At 43.5% G+C, this 17,542-nt stretch overlaps 1 protein-coding gene across 1 annotated transcript; it reads left to right on the plus strand.

The window, feature by feature from the left end:
* Positions 1 to 4,312: 4,312 nt before the first annotated feature.
* On the plus strand, positions 4,313 to 15,528 carry nvl (nuclear VCP like). Its single transcript, XM_072709815.1, is given in 24 exon segments — positions 4,313 to 4,331; positions 4,444 to 4,531; positions 4,855 to 4,925; positions 5,163 to 5,215; positions 5,292 to 5,379; positions 5,458 to 5,524; positions 5,615 to 5,734; positions 5,830 to 5,965; positions 6,058 to 6,134; positions 6,224 to 6,409; positions 6,412 to 6,543; positions 6,708 to 6,825; positions 6,922 to 7,066; positions 7,137 to 7,398; positions 7,482 to 7,700; positions 7,817 to 7,921; positions 9,247 to 9,309; positions 9,408 to 9,527; positions 9,608 to 9,707; positions 9,788 to 9,894; positions 9,979 to 10,055; positions 10,160 to 10,242; positions 15,177 to 15,274; positions 15,428 to 15,528. Coding segments are annotated over 23 exon segments (2,532 nt in total). The 5' UTR covers positions 4,313 to 4,331; positions 4,444 to 4,471; the 3' UTR covers positions 15,473 to 15,528.
* The last annotated feature ends 2,014 nt before the right edge of the window (positions 15,529 to 17,542 follow it).

Genomic DNA, 17,542 nt, shown 5'->3' on the forward strand with positions numbered 1-17,542 from the left:
CAGGAGTAAGGGATAGAAGTTGTGTGTTATTTGATCGTGGCTGCTGTTAATATAATGCACATACCCCTGACGGAATAGCACCAAAGACTTTTGCATATTCCCCAGGTGTTACAGGGATACCATAACAAGATAAAAACTCATCATAAGAAAAAGGAAAGCCGTTAGCATTAAATAACTGATCCACTAATTAATATCATTGGAAAATCAATGTTCTACAAAAAGTGACTTGTATATAATATCCTGATTATTCCATATTCCAATTTTTCACCCCATAAGTATTTATGGGGTGAAAAATTGTGCTTGTAAATTAAAGTCCATGCTAAAAAGGCCTGACAGTGAAAGTCTGAAAGTTTAATAGGGATTTTATTGACAATGTAATTACAAGTTTAAAAAAAAAATGAACACGTCCGAATTTAGATAAAATATGAAATGGAATGATATTCCAAACAGAGTTTTCATTTGTCAACAGTTGGTTAGAATAAAATTCCGTACCTCTCAGTTAGTGAGCAAAATTATCTCTTTTATTCGAGCAATCTAGCAAAGCGCTCCCATCACACTCTGGAACCAGGTACCACGAGCACCCGGAGAACCCAGTTGATAAGCCATAATTCTTAGTTCCAGATAGGGACTTCTAAGTCCTGATTGGTCACAAAACACTAACAAACCAAGCTCACACAATTCTCACACACAATTCTCTCGCTCCATTGGTTCACCTTGGCAGCAAAGCAAAATCCACCCATTTTGTTCAATTTACTAGAACATGTCTCAACTGCTAGGCTCCTACTTGAGATATGTATATAGATATTGATTATATTGACATTGAATCACTGTAAATATTTGGTTGTCCTTTGATTAATGATTGACGTATTGACGTATTGTCATTGAATCATTGTAAATATTTGGTTAACATATGATTAACATGATTAACGTAAGAATTACTTATACATTTGTACTATCGCATAACGTATTGCGTTTGGCCTACTGCAACTACTTTATAACTACAACTTTTTGTGCAATTGAGGTGGTTTTGAATCTCTTCCTGCAGGCGGTTTCTCCCGCCCTTGCTCCACTGTTTGTCTCTCCAAGGTCTGATCTCTCTTCAGGGTCTGCAGAACTAACCGGATGCAGCTATCGTGAAGTGAGGACACACAGTGTTCAAAACAATCTCTTCTTGCCTAAGGCCTAAGATTTAACAGACCCACTATGCCTCCCCTCTTGGGCCTACCAATGTCCAGTTTCCTTTCCACACCAGTTAATTTTGAGTATGTTATTTAAAGATGAGAAATCTAACAAATTAATTCCACCATTCTCACAAGTGTTCATAATAAGTCTTTTTAATATAATGAGTCTTATTCTTCTATACAAAATTAAGCAACAGTTTGTCAAATTCTTTACATACATTACTGTCATGATGTAAAGACTATGCAAGATAGGTTAAATGTGAGATACCTTCTACCTTTGAAACTAGTACCCTACCCTTTAATGTCAGGTCCCTCAGTAGCCACTGATTCAGTCTTTTTTTTTTGGTTTTTTGAATAACAGGATCAAAGTTTGAGGAACTTCTTCTATATTTATCTTTAGTGATAGTAACTCCTAAATAAACAATATCTGTTTTAACTGAGATGTTACAAAAAGAAGATTCAGAACAGTCTTTGATAGCCATAAGTTCACATTTAGTCAAATTCAAAGATACTCCAGATGCTTTGGAAAATTCTCATATGATTTAAATCGCTAGAGGAATCTGCTTCTCATCCTGTAAAAAATAGTAGTATAATCAGCTAATTGGGGTATAATTAATTCTCTGCCTAATATTGAGAAGCCTTTTAAAGTACTAGCCTTTATATGGTAAGTAAGAAGTTGACTAACTAACAAAAAAAGGTATGGAGAAACTGGACAATCCTGTCTGATACCTCTAGATATGTCAAATCTTTGGCAGGTACTCCTTACAAGTTTTACAGAGCTGTTATTATTATTATAAAGAGATTTGATAGCTGCCAAAAAGTAATTTCCAAAACCAAATTTCCTCAGTGTATCAAAAATGAACTGATGTTCCATAGAGTCAAAGGCCTTATAGAAATCAACAAAAAGAATAAAACCATTATCATAAAAACTTATGGATAATCTAAAATATCCAAAACCAATCTTATATTATTTGCTATATGTCTATTCTTCATAAAGCCCGACTGTGTTTCCTCAATTATTGAATTTAAACTTAAGCCTTCCAGCTAATATCGATGCCAATATCTTATAGTCATTATTTAATAAAGTGTTTGGATGCCAATTGTCTAAATAAAGTTTATCTTTGTTTGGTTTAGGAATCAGTGTAATCAGGCCTTGTGTTAGAGTTGCCGGGAGACACTGTTTGTTAATGCTTTCTGTGAAAACCACCACTAAAAAAATGAGAAGTTCTTTAGAGAACTGTCAACAAAATTCCCCAGATAAACCATCTGTCCCAGGAGATTTGTTATTTTTTGTATATTTGATTGCCTTTACAACTTCTTCGGAAGTAATGCATTTATCACAGAGTTCCAAATCATCTTTTCCAATGTATTTGACATAAACTGAACTTATAAAGGCTTCGGTAGTTACATTCGAGTAGTTAGAGGTACAATATATAAATTCTTATAGAAATCATAAAAGTGGCTAGAAATTATCTTAAGATCATCTGTTATAATGCCATTCATTTTTAATTTGTTGAGAAAATTATTTTTAAGGCGACAGCATTCTAAATTTAAAAAGTAATGTGAATTCATCTCCCATTGTTCAAGCCATCTCCTTCTTGAGCGAATAATAGTTCCTTCTGCCTTCTGCCTATACAAGTCATCGAGTTTAATTTGTAGCTCAGATAATTCTAATTTGTCCTCCTCTGAAAGGTTATTTAGATGTATTTGGGTTATACCAGTTATTCTTGTCACTAAAGTGAATTCCTCCTGTTTTTTGCTGGCTAAATGGCTGCCAAATTTTATTTAGATATTTCAAGTTTCAAAAGCAATTTTTCGCAAATATATTTTCTTCCTGTGCTTTATTCCAAAAATGAAAGATAAGGTTCTTTAATTTATTTTGTACTTCTTCATATCTTAATAATGAACTATTTAATTTCCAATAGGTATGTTTTGCTAAGTGAGAGATGGTGGATGTTTTAAAATTTATAAAAACTTTATGATCAGTGAGAGGAGTTGCTGAAATACTTACATCAACACAGTCTGTATGAATACATTCAGAAATTAACCAGAAGTCAGTCCTAAACTGACTAGAACCAGATTTATTGCTCCATGTAAATGATCTATTTTATGGAAATTTCCTTCTCCATATATCTATGATATTAAGCTTATCCATAAAAGTTTTAAGAGATTTAGCCCTGCTTACACAACTAGGTGGCCATTTATCAAGAGTTCCATCTAAAAGTGTATTGAAGTCCCCACCTAACACTATTAAGGCATTTGGATATTTGACTAACCAGTTTTCCTTATAGCAGAGGTGCCCAACTCCAGTCTTGGAGGGCCAGAGCCCTGCACATTTTTGGGTTTCCCCTCATTTAACACACCTGTTTCAACTCCTTGTGCTAATTACCACACAGCTCTTGAGCTGAATCATATATGGTGTAGGGAAAACAGGGAAAAAACTAAGCTATACAGGGTTCCAGCCCTCCAGGACTGGAGTTGGGCACCCCTGCCTTAAAGTATGTGTGTAAGTAGTTGTAGGTCACGTAAAAAGATCTAAAATTAAACAATTCTGTCCATCTGCATAATACTCCTTTTATTTATTTCATAGAGATGATATGACCACACTTTTGTAAAGTAACCGACTAAAAATAAGTCTTAAGTCTAAACTAACTGACTAGTAAATGTGTCACATGGGGTCTGGGGCAGCCTCTGGAAAGTCCAGTATCTCTTTTGTACAGAAACACGGTGCTTCCTGTATCAAAAGGATTGTTGCTTTTTTTCCCGCGTTAACAAGGTGCTCTAAATTGACATGTGAACGTGCATATTTTGTACGTGTGAACACGAACAGAATGTTAACGCCAAAAAAGCAACACATTTTTACCCTTTCGGCATTCCGTACGGAATGACGTTTTGGGGCTTGATAGTGGTAATCGTGCCGAGATCCGCCATTGCTGTAAAATAGTCCTAAATTCTTGCGTTTAAATTAGTGCATAAATAATTAATGAATGACATATAAATGATAACTCGAGTACAAAATCATCGAGGGCTGTCCGACCCATAATTCAACACATACAAAAAACCCCACACATTTTCGATAGGGCTATGCAGGAGGCAGCTATATCGCAAGACCCAAGTGTCACGTGGAGCCTGGCGTGCTAAACGTAAGCGGTAGGATTGTGGAGTAGGTTTGAAAGTATGATCTTTTAGAATACGTGAAAGCTGATTGTTTTGCTAAGTCTACTGTACCGGTAACTAAATAAATCGCTCGCACGACTCGCAGGAGGAAGACCGCTGCACCCAAACGGGAGATGAGGAACAAGGGAGGAAGTGGCGGAATAGACGGTAGGCTGAAGCAGAGACTGGAGCAGGTGGGGAGTCGCCTTTATAGCGTTGAATTAGCCCGCAATAGAGCCCCGTAGGATCACATCTTTGACGTCTGTCAAGTGTAGAAAGCCAAGTCTAAATATCATATTTGAGCGTATTAATATATCGGGGTTCTTGAATTGATTAGTCGTTCTCACAGGAAATTCCTCTGAACGTAGAGTAGCGCGTACGTAGTATATGAATAAAATTATAGCCGTGTCCTGCGAGATGCAGGGCAGGAGAGTGAGTTCTTTTGATGTGGTTGTCATGCCGTGGAAACTTAATGAAGACGAAGGCGCATTGACATCCTACTTTTGGTGTCTTTCAGTACTTGAGCTCGCAGGGCAGGCAGTACGTGGACTTGGCAGAGGTAGCGGGAGACCTTCAGAAACGCTACAGGTGAGACCCTCGCGTTGTGTATGCTGGCTGTTTGACCGTCGGTAGCAATGTATACTTTATGAAGTATTTTCTTAACATTTTCATACTTATTCATATTTGGTCCATGTGGATTATTTTTGCACTTAGTGTTGAGCTTTTGTGTTCATGGACACATTTCCAGCTGTATGCAAACAGATTAAAATATATATCTGTTTATCAGTTTATCCACTTTTCCATCTATACTGTGTTCTTTGCTAGACTGGATTACGGACGGCGGAATAAAGTAGCTTTCAGGATCCAGGTAGAGAAAGGTGAGTCTGCAAACCCAATAATTTTCTTAATGAGGTTGCTTCCGGCCCCTCATTTATGCATTTGTCTGTATTTTAGTGTATGGCGCTGTCCTTGGCGAGTCGGCTGTGGAGGCTTGGGAGGAAAAGCACTTGGCTAAAAGAGCCAGGAGGAGTCACGACCCCAAGTAAGGTTACACTCTGATGTTAGGTTTTACTTTGCGCTGTTGCCGTCATGTAACACTCTGACTCCCGACTCCACTCAGGGACGGCGAGACAGATGAGGATGATGATGATTCCACCGACAGTGAGATGGATCCTCCAGAGCCCCCAGTAAGAGAGGTTGCATTCATGAAGAGGGGTGAGCCCACATGCCCCGTGCAGCGCCAAGTGACGTGTTGCGAATCCGATTCTGCCTTGCAGTTCTCGGACCATATGAACCGGTCGCTGACAACACTGTACAGGAAGGGGGTGCCAGCCCCCGGCGATAAAGAAGAGAACATCCTGATTGACCTCTGCGAGGAGGATGCCGACAGCCCCCTGGTAAGCCGCACCTTGGTAGCACGCTAAGGTCACATGACCTGCAAGGAGCCCCCCCCCCTCCCCCCATCTGACGCGACAATTGTTTGCTGTCATAGAAGCTGACTGACACGTCGACACTGGAGCCTGAGCAGAAAGAAAAGAAAAGTAAAATGAAAAAAGGGAAAAGGCAGAAAGACAGGGGTCGGCAGGCAGCGGAAAGGGAGCCATTGGACAGAGGAAAGGATGCGAAAGGTACCCAGTGGGGTGTGGCTGGGGAGGATACCGGTTTTGGGGCTCGGGGAGTGGTTCTTTGTGTCATAAATAAAACTTTTTAATTAAATCAGTCCAGTCAAGAACCCCAGAGCTTCAGCACCCCACCGTGACATTTGAGGACATCGGAGCAAATGAAGAAACGCTGAAGGTAAGAAACACAGAAGGTGACCCATTTGAAGTCAAGCAGAGCATGGGGTGGCTGGCTGCCATTTATCTCTCTCCCCCCCCCCCCCCCAGGAGGTGTGCAAGCTGCTGATCCACATGCGGCACCCTGAGGTGTACCAGTGTTTGGGCGTGGTGCCCCCCCGTGGCTTCCTGCTGCATGGGCCCCCAGGCTGTGGGAAGACCCTGCTGGCCCACGCGGTGGCCGGGGTGAGTAAGCAGCTTCTCCTGCTCAGCTTCACCGCGCTGTGGCGTAGCAGTTGATGATGTCGCCCCGGCTCCCTTCCCCGCAGGAGACGGGCCTGCCCCTGCTGAAGGTGTCTGCCCCCGAGCTGGTATCCGGTGTGTCCGGCGAGTCCGAGCAGAAGATGCGGGAGCTCTTTGAGCAGGCAGCGGTGAGCAGCTGGGTCCGGGTGAAGGGGCTGGGGCTCAGTGAACAGCTGGGTCGGAGTCAGGGGGCTGGGGCTCAGTGAGAGGTCGGGTCAGGAGATTTGGTAGGTGTGCAGGGAAACAGTTACTGTGAGTTGCACTCAGTGCTCTGTTCCTGTACTGCCTCCAGGTCAGCGCGCCCTGTATCCTGTTCATTGACGAGATCGACGCCATCACTCCTAAAAGGGAGGTGGCCTCCAAGGATATGGAGAGGAGAATTGTGGCCCAGCTGCTCACCTGCATGGATGGTGAGGGGTGGTGAGACGAACTGGGGTGGGGGGGGGCGGGTATTGTCATGCGGATATCTGCCCGGTCCCTAACTCTCACATCCCCAACCCCCTCAGACCTGAACTCCCTGCCAGTGACGACACAGGTCCTGGTCATTGGCGCCACCAACCGGCCAGACTCCCTGGACCCGGCGCTCCGCAGGGCTGGCCGCTTCGACCGAGAGATTTGCCTGGGCATCCCTGACGAAGGCGCCCGCCGCAGGTTCGCTGTGCGCTGTAGAGGGAGGTGTGTGGAGCAACAGTGTGGGTGCCACCATATTGCTTTTCCGCAGAATTCTGGAAACGCTGTGTAGGAAGCTGGCGCTTCCTGAAGGCTTCGACTTCCAGCGGCTGGCCCGGCTCACACCCGGCTTTGTGGGTGCCGACCTCATGGCGCTGTGTCGGGAGGCGGCTGTGCTCGCAGTCAACCGGGCCCTGTTCGAAATGGGTTGCAAAGATGGGGGGGACGGTGTCCTGGGGGCTACAGATGCCACGGGTGCAGGCCGCCCCGACGGAGAGAAGGTCCCGCCCCCTGCAGCAGGAGCAGCTGGGCAGGTGAGATGCCACATGGGAGAGGTGCATGTCTCGCCTTCGTATCTGTAGAGGAAATTACCTCAATTTGCATGTTCCCCCCCCAGGAGGAGCTGGCGGAACTCCTGGCCCTCCTGAAGAGCGACTCGTGCCTGTCAGAGGAACAGCTGGCTGGCCTGCACGTCCTCGCCTCGGATTTTGAGGCATCACTGTCCTGCGTTCAGCCCTCTGCCAAGAGGGAGGGCTTTGCCACCGTACCGGATGTGACATGGGCCGACGTGGGCGCCCTGCAGGACGTCCGGGAGGAGCTCACCATGGCCATTCTGGTAAGCCGCTGCCGCCCAGCTCCCTCTACCGCCTTTTAGTAGGGTTCGGTACCGGTGTGACTGTTCAACCCACTGTGGAGAGGATTGACATTTCCTGGTGTTGCTTTTTTCCCCAGGCCCCAGTTCGTTGCCCCGCCCAGTTCAAGGCCCTGGGGCTCAGTGCTCCCGCTGGCGTCCTGCTGGCAGGCCCCCCTGGGTGTGGGAAGACCCTCCTCGCCAAGGTATTCCCTCACCACTTGGGTATTCAGCCTCCAAAGTGCGATTGCAACATGCAATAGAAAATTTGTGCTTGCTCTCCCAAGTATATATCTGAGACGGTCATATATGTAGTCAGATGACTCTGGTGCAACTGTTTTGGAAGAACTGCATACCATAGTATCCAGGGACTGTTGTTTCCCATCAAAGTTGGCGGGTATGCCTAAACGATGGGTGACACCGGACTTCTATACAACTGCAAAATCTACACAGCAAAAATGCACCAAATAATCAGTTATTAATTAGTAGTGCTTTATTATGTAGCTAAGTAATGTTTCATTAAAAAAAAATTGAGTAATGCTAACTTAAGAATTGGTACTTGTTAGCCTTATCCTAAACATTCTACATAAAAAAACACAATTTATCAAACTCAAAGATGTTGCATGTCTGTTGTTAATTTTTACAGCAAATTTTTTTTTAGTTTTTGTCATAGTCTTTCGACTAAAATGTAATTTAGTTTGTCATAACAAAATTAACACTGGTGGTCATCAGCATACTCAGTCTTTTATGTTGTTTTTAACCAGTGGAAATGCGGGACGGTTCTCAGGTCGTGCCACTTCAGCACCACCTGAGAACCAGCTCCCAGTCAGCACTGGTACCAGCACAGCACTATGGTATCTTAGGAATTTGACTGACTGTAGCAGTTTAGGGCAGGTTTGGGAAGCCCAAGGCCCCAAAGCGGAGTTAGGGAGGAGACGAGTGACGCTCATGGTCCGTAAATCACCATGGGAGCCAAGTGGCTGCTTTTCCGCACCTCTGCAGTGTTTGTGCTGATGCTGCCACAGCTGCCTTCCGAGGTTCAGGTGCACTAGAGGACCAGCTCTAAACGATACCAGGTCTGTTAGGCCAAAAACCTAAAAGTGATTGGTCTTGCAAGGTTTCTCTGGCATTCTACCCGTCCTCTGAAATTGCATTGCCTGCCGCTCCCCCCAGACACACAATTTTTACTCTCGCTGAGCGACACTGATTACGGAATGTGAAACTCTGCTTTCCCAAAGGCGCCTGTGTAGTGCTGCTGTGATTTTACTGCTTTCTAGAATTGCACAAATGTGCACATGTCTTGGCCATGTTACTGCCCCTCCCCTGGAGCCACCACCGATGCCAGTCGTATCTTTCTGATACGCGGTGTGACCAGAGAGACGTGTCACATGGTGTGAATATGGGTCGGATTCCATACTGATCATGTGACCTTGCTAAACTGCGCCGAGGCTGAGTATGGCGTTAGAGACCTGGTGGGCTGTGCAAGTGAGTCTGGCCCTAACGCCTGTACGCTCCGTTCTTCTTACTCCAGGCTGTGGCTAACGAGTCCGGCCTGAACTTCATCTCCGTCAAAGGGCCTGAGCTGCTGAACATGGTGAGTTTGGGGGCTGTCGGCTCATCACAGTGTCGGAGGAGGGGGGAGAGGCTCTCAGAAGCTGACTGCCGCCCGCTTGCACCTCCTTCTGCCTGCAGTACGTGGGGGAGAGCGAGAGGGCCGTGCGGCAGGTATTCCAGAGAGCACGCAACTCCTCCCCCTGCGTCATCTTCTTCGACGAGATCGACGCGCTCTGTCCCCGGCGCTCTGGGCACGAGGTGATGCCCCCGGCACATCCGTCAGCCGTCAACTTGCATGCAAATCAGAGCCAGCTAATGATGTCCCATGTGATTTGTAGTCCGGCGCTGGCGTGCGCGTCGTCAACCAGCTGCTTACAGAGATGGACGGCCTGGAGACCCGGAGGCAGGTGTTCATCATGGCTGCCACCAACCGGCCAGGTATGAAGCCCCTCTCCTCCTCTGTCGGTGCTGCAAAGGCAGCCGAGGTTACAGCCCCCCCTCCACCTTCTATTCCATAGACATTATCGACCGCGCTGTGCTGCGACCAGGCCGCCTGGACAAGACGCTTTATGTTGGGCTGCCCCTCCCAGAGGAGCGACACGCCATCCTGCTGACTCTCACCAAGGTGCGGTCTGACTGCTGGGGTCGTGGGGTGGGGGCAGGGTCACAGATACAGGGGTTACAGGCTGAGAGATTGTCTGCATCTCAGGGGGGCACCAGACCACCACTGGAGCCTGACGTGAGCCTGGAGGAGGTCGCCCACAATGGGCGCTGCGACTGCTTCACGTGAGTGTCCTCCACCCCCACCCCCCCACGCCCTGCTGCCTTTATTAAGGAATAAACCTGCTGCCCGCGGTACACCTGAACAAGGCTGCATGCACTTGTCACAGGGGGGCGGATCTGTCGGCGCTGGTGAGGGAGGCATCTGTGAACGCGCTGAGGCGTCACCTGAGCTGCTGTGCATTCTCTGCAGGTAACGGGGGACCCGGGGGCTGCCTGAAGGTGGGGGGGGGGGGAGTGTTTTTTGTTGTTAGTGGTCATTAAATAAAGGAACCTGGGGGCTCATTTATAAAGGCTTTGTAAAAACGAAATAGCCATGAAACTTTCATACACATTTATAAGAAGATTTTGGGATTTATTAAGGAACAATAAATACTGATTTGTTAAGTACAGAAACATTTTTATTATGTTTGACATTCAGCATTCTTTTTAATGAATGACACTTTATTGCATGGAATCTAAATTAGGTACATACTGAAAAGTCAAACTAACATAGGCACAAACTAGGGCTGTACGATTTATCGATTTCAAATCGAAATCGTGATTTGAAACAACGCGATTGGCAAGTCGCAAAAATCATGATTTAGGATATACATTATACAGCATGTCGGACCCAGGGTTTAAAACTGCTGTGAGAATAGTTTTACAAATTCATGCCGTGCTCCCTGTGTGACAGTCATTCTCACCAATCACGAGCGCCATGCTTCTTGCGTACCAGTCATGCTCACCAATCAGAAGTGGCCCAAGAAGGCGTATAGGCCCACAAATGGCAAACATGTGAAACCCAAGGAAAATGTTACATTCGCGGTGCGGAAAAATACTGATTCCGCTACTGAACTGTAAGTGAATTGCCTTCCTATTTCATGGTCCGAGATTGTTTCAGAAAGGTCCTATCATCAATAAAACCGGCGAGCTCCTTTTAAACACCAGCTGCAATATACTTCAGCGTATCATACCTAGTTGGTTTTTGTTAATAGGCAATAGCATTAGTATACCGCTAACCCATCAAAACAACAATGAGACAGTCAGTATAATTCTCACAGCAGCGGAGTCGGTGACCTCCAAAAAAGCCGTAAAACCCACAATACAGTCGTGTTTATGTCATATGTTTTTGTGCTTATTAAATTTAAGTGTTTCCAAATATTAATCCCACAACAGTAATAAAATAAAAGTCTTGCTTTAACTTAAATACTAAAAGAATAGATCGCTTTAATCGCTATTACAGTTGGGTATGGGCACGCAGTCTTATTCAGAAAACATACAAAAAGAGACGCATATAATGTTTAATCATTCGTTTTGTATTTGTCCGAGTAACAAAGCATGGGAATGAAAAGCTGCTTCAGTCGAAAACTGCATTTTACTTCTCATTTAAAATAAAATGCAGGGTTGGCAACTTTGGTCAGCTGCTTGGAGTGAGATTTTCTGTTCTCTGTTCTGCACACACATCTACATGTATGTAAGTTTTATTACCTTGTAAATAGTCTGTAGGGTTTGCAAACTGCCATAACGTTTTTGATGCAGCTAATTTTAAGTTCAGAATGGAATATAGATTTGCCGTAAGATTTCTTTCTTTTTTTTGTTTTTCTTCTTTTTGTGTCCCGCCACCACCACCCCTCGTTGGAGGACAACTTTATATTTATTTCCAATTGTGTATAAACTAAAATTTCTCCAGACAAGCCCACATCACCCCATCCCTAATATTGTGAAATAAAGTGAAAACTGTAACAAGCACAATAACTGATGGCAAGTTGAACAGAATTAAACTGTTTGTATAGATGGATGCAGACGGGCAGACAGATGGACAGGCAAATACAGACGACAGACAGACATTAACAGCCATACACACAGGCAAATCAACGAACGGCTAAACAGACAATTTAGACAGAAAAACATTAAACAGGCAAAGACACACATATAAACAGGCAAGTATATAGTTATATCGCGTGATATTCGAGTACAAAGGTCTATAGAGAAGACTGGTTACTGTTGGGGAGGAAGGCTGATGTATTATTCATCTTTTGAGCTGAAAGTTCTTCTATAAGGATGTGTTCTGACATTAGGTTGATCCAATGCTTTATATGACATGAATTTCTAGATTTCCAGTTTTGAAAGACTATTTTCTTAGCTATAGTTAGAGAGACAAGTACTGGGTGTTTCATTTTCTGTGGAATGCAGATAAGTGGTGTCTCCTAGAAGGCAAAGTGAGGGGGAGAGTGGGGTGCTACAGTCAAAATGGTAGAAAGTGTCTTTATGACCGAAGTCCATAAATGAATGATTGGCTGACAAGTCCAAGTAGCATGCAAATATGTGTTAGTGCTCACCGAGATACAGTGTGGACAGAGGTCTGTGTTGACTAATCCCATTTTAAGCAGTTTACTTTGAGTGATGTGAGTCCTATGTACAGTTTTATATTGTATAAGTTGCAGGTTAGAATTAGAGGTTATGGAAAATATATTTTTGCAGATATTTGTCCAGAAATCTGGGGTTGTAGGGAGCGCCAGGTCATTTTCCCTGTCTTATGTAGTAGGAAGTCAGGGTTGTGCCATATGGGGGTGTCAGGGTGGATTTAGTTATTTTATTGGTTTTCCACCAGGCTGTCATAGTGGTTCGAATAGTAATATATTTAAGAGTCCAGTTTTACTGCCGTTTGTGATAGAAATAGAAAATCTGCAATCGTTGCCGTAAGATTTCTTGCGTGAGAGTGAGTTTGCAACCATGAACACGTACATTTTTTGTTTCACCTGAATTGATTTGTATAGAAAATAACCGTATACAGATGTTAAAATGCGGAAACTTCGATGAAATCACCAATACACGACTTCTATTTATTCAACATTTTATAACGTGCATACTACGTTTAAAAATTTCCAGCTTTACGGTTTCAGGACAGAACAGCCACTCTGTTATGAACATTACGGTTTTTTGAGTGTTATTAGTATTGATAACAGCAGCTAACAACACAATAGCGCAAACAAAATGGCTGCATACACCAAAGTAGTTCTTGCTTGTTCATTGGCGTGGGAAAAGGCGGTTCTAGTGTTGTTAGGAGGGTAATAAGCGTTACCTGCAAGATCGCTATTTTTCTTTTTGCTGCAGTTGTTTTCATTAGGGATGCACCGAAATGAAAATTCTGGGCCGAAAACGAAACCGAAATTTTTGGATGCACTTGGCCGAAAACCGATACCGAAACCGAAAATGGCTTCATTAAAAAACATGTTTAAAATATTTTCTTTTTGTTTGTATTAAAAAAACTACAAATTAATTAAGCAATCAAACTTTTATAAATAACAGTAATAAGGCTGTTTAACAATAACAAAACTAAATAAAATTTCTTTCTGTAACAAAATTGTGCAAAAAAAATGCTAGCTGCTTTTTTACTTCAATTTTAAATTACTGTACCAAACAACAGTGCACAAACAGAAGAAAAATAAATAAATCCAACCTCTTACTGTAAACAACATAACTATACACACTAAATTGGTCTGCTTTTAATTTAAGCAAAAGAAGCAGGTTTATCTTTATGAACAAAAGTTTTTCAGTTTTCTGGCTGAAGACACAGTTCCTCTTCTCATGAAGAACATACTGCACTGAATAAAATCACTCAGTCTGTGCTAGCTTTTAGTGCCTTTACGAATTGTGCAAAATATTACCTGCATTAAACGTTTTACTTCAATTTTAAATTACTGTGCAAAACAACATTGCAATAACAGAATAAATAAATAAATCAAACCTTTAACTGTAAACAACATCAAATTAGGCTGCTTTTATTTTAGCAAAAGTGGCAGATTTCTCTTTATGAACAAAAGTTGTTCAGCTTTCTGGCTGGAGAGACGATTTCTGTTCTCATCAAGAACATGAGATGCTGCACTGAATAATCTCTCACTGTCTGTGCTGGTGCTTGGGGCAGATAAGTACTTGCGCGCAGTCCATGCAAGCAAAGGAAAGCGATCTTTTTTCGGGAGGATGGGAGAGGCGTGGCGACAATTTCGGCTTTTATTTTCGGCGCTTTCTTACGTTTCGGCCGAAACCGATAATGCTATTTCGGCCGAAAATTTTCGCCGGCCGAAATTTCGGTGCATCCCTAGTTTTCATTATTACTTTATCTAACTTGACACATCACATCTTTAACTTCTCGTCCTTGCATTAGAATATAGACCTGTTAATACTGATGGTATCTCATATGTTGCGTCATATGTTTTAAAATAACTACACACTGAACATTGAACTGAAGCTTGACATAAAAAATTAAATCGCAAATCAAATCGTAATCGCAATTTTTGTCAGAAAAATCGCGATTCGATATTTTCCCCAAATCGTGCAGCTCTAGCACCAACGTTGTGAACCTACATATACAGTAAGCCATTCATATTTGCCGTTTCGGTTGTTCGGGTGTTGGCTGTGAATGAATAAATGGGAATATTTTGGGAGCTTGCAGAAAGATCGCAGAAACTCTGATGTAAGCCAAAAACAAAACTGAAATTATTTGTATCGCATAAAATCATATAATATTTAAATATTAGTGATGCATAATATTTGCTTGCTTAATTTAGATGATTTGTATAATATATTTAGTCAAGAAATTACAAAGTAATTTGACATGCAAAGTGTACAGAAGAGTACAGTACTGGTTGTTTAGACACTGGTAATTGACTTTTTGTCTTTGCTCAGGCTAGCGTTGAGGTTAGATTTGCCCAGTTATTATTTTCACATTTGTGGGGAACTTCCGTCCCAACCCTCGCAACCAACTACATATGGAAGAGGAACCCCGGTTCAACAGATTTTAAATCCAAATGTTCTTTTTATTTAATTCTGTTTGTGCAGCTGTGGGTGGGTGGAAATGGGACTTTATCATTATACCATTTACTCCTAATAGCGCATATGTATAAATGTTTCTACGATATGGGGGATTTATAATATGTACAACGCGTATCACGGTTATACAAGGTTTCAAAATCTGACTTTATATACCAACATCGAGTTTTTGTACAAACGTTTCCATAAGAGTGTACTTATGGATGTTTTTTTAAAAATTATTATTATAAATGAGCCTTTAGAGTGTGCAGAGAAAGAAAGCTGTTGTGTAAGGTGACTCTCTTAAAATGAAAATGTGTATGTGTGCGTGCACAGAACACTCCTTCACCATCGGGCCCATGGCGGATGTCAGGGTCAGCAGGCAGGACTTTGAAGACGCCTTTAAGAAAGTGCGGCCATCCATCTCCGAAAAGGTGAAAGGGCTTGGGGGGTTGGAGGAATCCCATCCGTGAGGCTCCACAGCAGCCTGGGCAGGATGGAGAGGCCAATGTGAACTGTAATGGGGCTCTGGTGCATGTTTGTGCATTTTGGAAAGTTTTTTGTTTGTTTGTTTTGTCTCCACACAGGACCGGAAAATATACGAGGCCCTGAAGGAGTCTCTGAGTAGATGAAGCAGGGTATGATTTCAGATGGTGCTGGTTTTGTAATAAATGTTTTATTGGACTAAGTTGTCTAGTGGTGCTTCCTGTTTGTTCCGGGGTGTCCTTAATGCCCTAGTCTTGGCATCTCCGCAACCGCACACTTAAGTGCTTTGAACAGAGAAGCTGTCCCAGGAGTACCCATCCACTAGGAGGTGCTATTGAGGCAGCACTGTTGGCCTGCTATTTCCCCCGTGGCCACAGCTGATAAGGTCCCACTCCCTAGAAACTCCATATCCATAGTGACTCAAAACTGGGCTGCAGGGCTGAGAGACCATGGCCTGTCTAAAGTGGCCTTATCCTTTTGCCCCAAATTACCGTATTGGCCCCATTATAAGATCCTCACTTTTTGGCCACTATTTTTCAAAAAGGTGTTTTTGGAATACCAAATCTTACCATTATAAAGAATAATGAATTAACCAGCAACCACATCTTTAAAAGCAACCAAAGATAATCAGATTAACAGCAGACATTCCAAAAAACAAATGTATTATTTGGGGGGTGGGGTTAGATAATGAATATTACAAACTCATCCCTTGAGGCCGGAGAATATTTTTGATTTTCGATAATGATACAACCTCCATTTTAAAATGAATCTTACTATCTTTATTAATAGCCAGGGATGCATTTCATATGACACTCAGGGATATACTCTAACCAAGCAATGCCAGAGTTGGCATCTCTCACATATCTGGTGTGACACGCTTTCAGACTCTTGCGCAAGAAATCTTATGGAAAATCTATATTGCGGTAAGTCAAAACGCTTGTTACAAAATTTAGTATTTGGCGCCATCTATTCCCTTTTTTGTCTAGATTCTGAGTATAAGACGACGCCACCTTCTCATTATTTTCAGGAAAAAACCCCTGTTGTGTGTTCTGGTCGACATTGTATTTATTAGAGGTATTTATTAGGTGCATGGGTGGTGCGGTGGTACACTAGTTAGCGCTCCTGCCTCACAGCAAGAAGCCGTAAATTTAAGTCAGTGGTAAGAAAGGGGATCGCTGGCCAGGATCCCATGTGCCACGTTTCCTTGCGGGTGATCCGGCTCGCAGGATCCTCTTTGCTGGGGACCCAAGTGGCTGGACCAGGCCAAGGGGACGCTCACTTAACACCTGGCTGCGGCAGATGGATGGCCATTTCCAGAGGGTGGGACTGGACCGTGTGTCTGCCTGGGGGTTTGCTGGCCAGGATCCTGAGGAATTTTGCTGTGTGGTGGGTGCGGCAACACGTTGCATCAGCGCATGCTCCCCAACCTGACCTGACCGGGGAAGGAAGTGGCCGTTGGACCTTTTTGATTGTGGATAGATAATCGTGCATGATGCGGTTTGCAGGCCTGGCCGTCTGGAACACCAGGCACCTTTCTGGTGGGGTTGTGGGCCAGCCCAAGTTTGTTGTTGGGGTTGATGAGGTGCCGTGGGCAAGTTTGTATTTTCAAGAAATGCATGAACATGTGAGACCCATTTTCATGTGTATAGGCTTGGTGGCTCCATAAACATGCTTGGTTCCACTGTGGTAACAGCTTGCTGGTAGATACAAGCTCTCCAACAAAGGATTTTGCAGACAATCTTGTTGCTTCTTCCTCTGTATTATTGTCTGTATGAACCGTCTTTCTGAGTTATAACAGTGGATGTGCAAACTAAATTGATGGTACCAGTATCTGCAGTGTTCCACTGGTACATGTATCCCAAAAATTGTTGCGTTGTTAAATTTTAAAACTTCATTGAAGTGATTGCTAAGAAGAAATTAGCAGAATATATTTCCCCACAAGTTAGGGGACAACACAGTAGTTAGCACTCTTGCCTTACACTTCTGTGATGGGGTTCGAGTCTCTGCCATGGCTCTCTGTATGTGGATTTTGAATGTTCTCCCGGGCTGGCTGGGAGCCCCGATGGGGTGTGAGATAAGCATGTGCGCCTCGTCGTGGTATCACATCTGGAAAGTGAGTCTTTATGCTGTGTTTGAGAAATGGAGGGATGTGCACTGTGCCTGCCTTGTAACTGGAGGCTAGGGCGGCTGTCCTATGGAGCGATTCTTCACATAGA

This window comes from Paramormyrops kingsleyae, chromosome 3 (genome assembly GCF_048594095.1).
Source record: "Paramormyrops kingsleyae isolate MSU_618 chromosome 3, PKINGS_0.4, whole genome shotgun sequence".
Lineage (NCBI taxonomy): Eukaryota > Metazoa > Chordata > Actinopteri > Osteoglossiformes > Mormyridae > Paramormyrops > Paramormyrops kingsleyae.